This window comes from Abramis brama (genome assembly GCF_963993115.1).
Source record: "Abramis brama genome assembly, chromosome: 12".
Lineage (NCBI taxonomy): Eukaryota > Metazoa > Chordata > Actinopteri > Cypriniformes > Leuciscidae > Abramis > Abramis brama.
This window is the reverse complement of record NC_139974.1, coordinates 1,393,862-1,398,861: the sequence shown is the minus strand read 5'-3', so window position 1 is coordinate 1,398,861 and position 5,000 is coordinate 1,393,862. Positions and strand designations below refer to the sequence as shown.

At 41.1% G+C, this 5,000-nt stretch overlaps 1 protein-coding gene across 2 annotated transcripts in view; it reads left to right on the top strand.

Annotated features, from left to right (window-relative positions):
- fhod3a (formin homology 2 domain containing 3a) overlaps positions 1–5,000 on the top strand; it is a 67,530-nt gene that overhangs the window by 9,195 nt on the left and 53,335 nt on the right. For both annotated transcript variants that reach the window (XM_084131174.1, XM_084131175.1), the window contains exon 2: positions 2,963–3,075. In XM_084131174.1, coding sequence (XP_083987300.1) covers positions 2,963–3,075 — 113 coding nt within the window. The remainder of the gene's footprint in view (positions 1–2,962; positions 3,076–5,000) is intronic.

Below are 5,000 nucleotides of genomic sequence, written 5' to 3'. Positions count from 1 at the left end.
GAGCTGGACAGCGAGTGTTTGATTAGGGTTTGAGTTCAGACTCGATGGAGACGCACAAACCAGCCTCGCCGAGGTCATGTGATCGAGCACCAGCGAATCATGAACGCGTTTATTCACTGACCCCAGACCTGTGAGTAACAGTGTAGGAAATAGAAGCAGACGAGTGAATGTTTAGTGTGTCTGTTAATTTATACACACACCTGTGTTTGACACGAGCAGCTGGTCGACACACTCTTTGGTCACACATACTAACATCTGAACATGTGAAACCTCCAGCACGTGTGTGTGTGTGTGTGTGTGTGTGTGTGTGTATGTGTGTGTGTGTGTGTGAGTCGATGTCTGTCGCTGCGGGTCGAATCTGCCAAATTAGCCTGACGACCCGCCGTGTGATTGTTGATCAAAGCTACAAATCCATCGACACGCTCTGAGTTCATACTGGAGCTAAAGTGAAAGCACATGTGTGTGTGTGTGTGTGTGTGTGTGTGAGAGTGTGTGTGTGTGCCTGCCTGTGTGCGTGTGTGTGTGTGTGAGTGTGTAAGTGTGAGTGAGTGAGTGAGTGTGTGTCTGTGTGTGTCTGTGTGTGTGCCTGTGTGTGTGTGAGTGAGTGAGTGTGTGTGTGTGCCTGTGTGTGTGTGTAAGTGTGAGTGAGTGTGTGTGTGTGTGTGTGTGAGTGTGTAAGTGTGTGTAAGTGTGTGTGTGTGTGTGTGTGTTAGTGTGTAAGTGTGTGTGTGAGTGTGTGAGTGTGTGTGTGTGTGTGTGTTCCTGTGCTTTATGGCCTGTGGTGATTGTGTGTACTGCGCTGTAATGTCTGAAACAGGGAAACGCTGCTCTAATATGTTTTATTGCTGATCTTCACAAAACTGCTGTTATTTCAGCGCTGTCAAAGGGTGATCCGTTTCTCACAATCTCCTGCTGATGTGTGTGTGTGTGTGTGTGTGTCTGTGTCTCTGTGTGTGTCTCTGTAAGACTGCTGTAATCAGGGTCTCTGTCATTAAATAAAACTAACATTTAGTGCTGAGCAACGATTAATCGCATCCAAAATAAAAGTTTGTGTTTACATAATATATGTGTGTGTACTTTGTATAATTATTTTGTATATAAAAATACACATGCATATACAGTATTTAAGAAAAATTTGTTATTTATATATATAAATATAATAATTATATAATATATAATAAAATATATAATATATAATAATTAGTATAAATAAAAGAGTATGTGTGAGTTAGTGTGTGTGTGTGTGTGAGTAAATATATATACAGTATATAGGCTACATGCAAATATTTCTTAAATATATACATGCATATGTGTGTATTTATATATACAAAATAATTATACACAGAACACCCACATACACTGAACAAAATTATAAACGCAACACTTTTGTTTTTGCCCCATTTTTCATGAGCTGAACTTTTTCTATGTACACAAAATGCCTATTTCTCTCAAATATTGTTCACAAATCTGTCTAAATCTGTGTTAGTGAGCACTTCTCCTTTGCCGAGATAATCCATCCACCTCACAGGTGTGGCGTATCAAGATGCTGATTAGACAGCATGATTATTGCACAGGTGTGCCTTAGGCTGGCCACAATAAAAGGCCACTCTCAAATGTGCAGTTTTATTACACAGCACAACGCCACAGATGTCACAAGTTTTAAGGGAGCGTGCAATTGGCATGCTGACTGCAGGAATGTCCACCAGAGCTGTTGCCCGTGAATTGAATGTTCATTTCTCTACCATAAGCCGTCTCCAAAGGTGTTTCAGAGAATCTGGCAGTACATCCAACCAGCCTCACAACCGCAGACCACGTGTAACCACACCAGCCCAGGACCTCCACATCCAGCATCTTCACCTCCGAGATCATCTGAGGCCAGACACCCGGACAGCTGCTGCAATAATCGGTTTGCATAACCAAAGAATTTCTCAGGGAAGCTCATCTGCATGCTCGTCGTCCTCATCGGGGTCTCGACCTGACTGCAGTTCGTCGTCGTAACCGACTTGAGTGGGCAAATGCTCACATTCGATGGCATCTGGCACTTTGGAGAGGTGTTCTCTTCACGGATGAATCCCGGTTTTCACTGTACAGGGCAGATGGAAGACAGTGTGTATGGCATCGTGTGGGTGAGCGGTTTGCTGATGTCAACGTTGTGGATCGAGTGGCCCATGGTGGCGGTGGGGTTATGGTATGGGCAGGTGTATGTTATGGACAACGAACACAGGTGCATTTTATTGATGGCATTCTGAATGCACAGAGAAACCGTGACGAGATCCTGAGGCCCATTGTTGTGCCATTCACCCACGACCATCACCTCATGTCGCAGCATGATAATGCACGGCCCCATTCTGTGAGGATCTGTACACAATTCCTGGAAGCTGAAAATATCCCAGTTCTTGCATGGCCAGCAGACTCACCGGACACGTCACCCATTGAGCATGTTTGGGATGCTCTGGATCGGCGTATATATGACAGCGTGTTCCAGGTCCTGCCAATATCCAGCAACTTCACACAGCCATTGAAGAGGAGTGGACCAACATTCCACAGGCCACAGTCAACAACCTGATCAACTCTATGCGAAGGAGATGTGTTGCACTGCGTGAGGCAAATGGTGGTCAAACCAGATACTGACTGGTTATCGGTTTGATACGAGCTTTGAATCACTGATTTTAAAAAAAATGATTGAAACTTCACAGCTTCACAGTTTCGAAGCTTCACAAAGTGTTTCAAAAGCGCCATGAATAGCTGCCAAAATGAGTATTAATAAACATTAAATACACATAAAAACAACTAAGAAAAATGACAAAACACACAAAAAAATGGTTAAAACTTTAACTTAAATCAAATTGAAAACAGATGATGTAAAAAAACCGAACTGATATTATGAATGAAAGCGAGTGACACTGTTGATAATGTGTTTGTGTGTGTTTGTGTGTGTGTGTGTGTGTGTGTGTGTCTGCAGCTCGATGACTGCGCTCTACAGCTCTCACACACCGGTGTGTATCTGGATCTGGAGTCGACACTGGACGAGCAGAGAGATGAACTGGAGGGGTTTCAGCAGGACGACTGCGGAGGGTGAGTGTGTGAGTGTGTGTGTCTATGTGTGTGTGTGTGTGAGTGAGTGAGTGAGTGAGTGAGTGAATGAGTGAGTGAATGAGTGAGTGAATGGGTGAGTGAGTGAGTGAGTGTGTGTGTGTGAGTGAGTGAGTGAGTGTGTGTGAGTGAGTGTGTGTGTGTGAGTGACTGAATGAGTGAGTGAGTGAATGAGTGTGTGAGTGTGAGTGAGTGAGTGTGTGAATGAGTGAATGAGTGAGTGTGTGTGAGTGAGTGTGTGTGTGTGAGTGAGTGTGTGTGTGTGTGTGAGTGTGTGTGTGTGAGTGAGTGTGTGTGTGTGAGTGACTGAATGAGTGAGTGCGTGAATGAGTGTGTGAGTGTGTGAGACCGTGAGACTGACGGTTATAGTTGAACACCGTCATTAGAACTCTATAGACCAATTTTCAGTTGGTAAACATGATCATTTGGCCGCTTTACTAACGTTAGTTTGCAAGTTTTGTTAGCTTGTTTTTTAATAATGACTGGAGAAAATCCGATTTTATCTTAATGTGCAAGGTCACTCACTGTCCAGGACCGCGATTGTTATTTGCAAAAGTTAATTTTAACGAACACACTCAGTCAATGGATGGACGATGAGGATTAACGCTACCGCCGGTTGAGTGGCCTGACTTGTACACCTACCTGATAGAGAAACTGAGCGTAAAGAGAAACTGAGGGCATATACATCTTTAGATGCCTATAACTGTACTAAATGCTGGTCACGTTACGTACAAGACTTGTGTGGTAGCCTACGATCCGCAGTTCTGCCGAGCCAGCGCCGACACAAAGACGACAATGTAAAGAGTGACATAACATTACGGTGAAATTTTAACGATGTGAATATTTTCTAGAAATAAAAATTCCAGATACAGCATATTCATTTTTTAACTATGTATTTGATTACCCTTTATTACCAGGTTCTTCAAAAAGTAACTGTTATACGTTAGTCACAATCAATCAAAACAATGTATAAAATCATAGATGATTCACAAATAATCACAATCATTTAGAAAACATTATGCGATAAAATTTCACATTGGAGCCTGTACTCCGTCGATTCTTGCACCCAATAACACAACAAGATGACATTTAATAACAATAATAATAATTTAAGCTCCTTATTATGTAGCCGAATCTGCGCTGGTTTGTATTGGCCGCCTCCAGTTTTCCGTTCGTTTTGCCACCAGCTAGCGCCGTGACGTAGGCTCGAAATTGGTCTATAACCACCAAAACCGTGTTATTAAAATATTTTTTACAAACATTTTTTATCATAGAGAATGTTTAAATACTAATTAAAAACAATTGTTAACAGTCTGTGTTATTAATGGTCTACGTCGTTTCCAACTGTATTTGATTCTTTGCCAAGTACCCCCTGACCGACCGCCAATCATTTGAGATAGAAATAAAAGCTATGATATAGTGATGTGCCATCATTATGAGATTTATTAAACAAATGAAAAACATTTGCAATAATAAACAACGTTACCGATAACTGATCGTGCAGCTTAATTACCCCTTGACTGGCCCCAAACATGTTTGATAAAAGAAACATAGTGTGTATATATATGATGTGTATTGAAATTTAGCTCAAAAACAATTGTAATAAAAGATAGGATCATAAGATGCTCAATATATCGTCAGACATGATTTTTACCACTTCATTAAGTTTTGCTTTGTAGAAAGCCTTTCTTTAAAGCGAATTTCGTTTTGTACAAATTGTATTTTAATTTTAACAAATGTTTCATCAACCAATTGCATGTATTTAATAAATAAAAAGCAAATATACAATATAATAACCGTGACATTGAGGCGCCGGTGTACTTGCATTGCATTGTTAAAAGCCTTTCTTTAAAGCGAATTTCGTTTTGTACAAATTGTATCTTAATTTTAATAAATGTTTCATCAAC